The sequence below is a fragment of the Myotis brandtii genome, unplaced genomic scaffold (assembly GCF_000412655.1).
Source record: "Myotis brandtii unplaced genomic scaffold, ASM41265v1 scaffold334, whole genome shotgun sequence".
Lineage (NCBI taxonomy): Eukaryota > Metazoa > Chordata > Mammalia > Chiroptera > Vespertilionidae > Myotis > Myotis brandtii.
In genome coordinates, this window is record NW_005362885.1 from 427,310 (window position 1) to 428,247 (window position 938).

The 938-nt window shown below is 69.7% G+C and overlaps 1 protein-coding gene across 1 annotated transcript in view; it reads left to right on the top strand.

Moving 5' to 3' along the window:
• The window catches only part of CFAP74 (cilia and flagella associated protein 74), a 38,931-nt gene that overhangs the window by 14,006 nt on the left and 23,987 nt on the right, over positions 1 to 938 (top strand). Inside the window, 2 exon segments of the mRNA XM_014543767.1 lie at positions 265 to 438; positions 811 to 929. Coding sequence (XP_014399253.1) covers positions 265 to 438; positions 811 to 929 — 293 coding nt within the window.

The following is a 938-nucleotide window of genomic DNA, read 5'->3' on the forward strand; positions in this document are numbered from 1 at the left end:
GGCGGTGGGCACCTGGGAGCAGGCCCTCCGGCCGGGGCAGCAAGGGCAGCAGGACTCACAGAACTTCCAGGAAGGCAGCCCTGGGACCGGCCCGTCCCCGAGGCGGGGGCCCCTTCTCCGTGCCTCTGGGCCGGGTTCACCGTAGGAAACCCCGCTTTGCCGCCGTCTCCCGAAAATCTGCTGGGATCCTGGCCAGTCTTGTCTTCTCTTCCTCTGAAGGGAGGCGCCCGCCTGGCTCACGTCGGGGCTCCCTGGTGGCCCCTGGTGCCCAAGGAGGAGGTGGACCGCAGGCCCGTGGGGGGCACGAAGATGGAGAAGGACATCCTGGCCCGCACGGTGGAGCAGCTGCGGGGCAGGGTGGTCCACAGGCAGGTGGCGTCCGGGCGCGAGTTCAAAGGCTGCCCCTTCAACAGCAAGCCCAAGCTCATCCACTTCAAGGCGAGCCGGGGCCCGGCCGGAGGGGAGGGCGCCCGCGGCCCTGGTGCGGGGTGACCGGCTCAGGCCGCCTTCGAGGGGTGTGGCTTCTGAGTGTCCTCTTGCAAAGGGAGAGAGGACAGGCCTCCGTCTCTGCAGGGGAGGGGCTGGGGCCCCAGGATGCACCCAGCCCTGGGCCCTCCGCTGTCCAGACGCCCCCCAAGCTCCCCCTGGGGTCCCCCGGAAGCTGCTTCCTGCTCGGACTCAGGCGAGCCCGGCACCCACACCCTGCTCCGCGGGCCACAGAGGGGCAGCCGTGGGGGGTGGGGGGTGGGACCCCCCCACACCTGTCGGCTCCGGTCGCCCAGGCGCGAGGGTAACGCTCCGTGTCCCCAGGACTTCGACATCGGCAAAGTGTACAAGAAGCGGATGACGCTGATCAACGCCACCTACACCATCAACTACTGCAAGCTGGAGGGCGTGGACGAGCACCTGCGGGACTTCATCCACATCGCGTGAGGGGG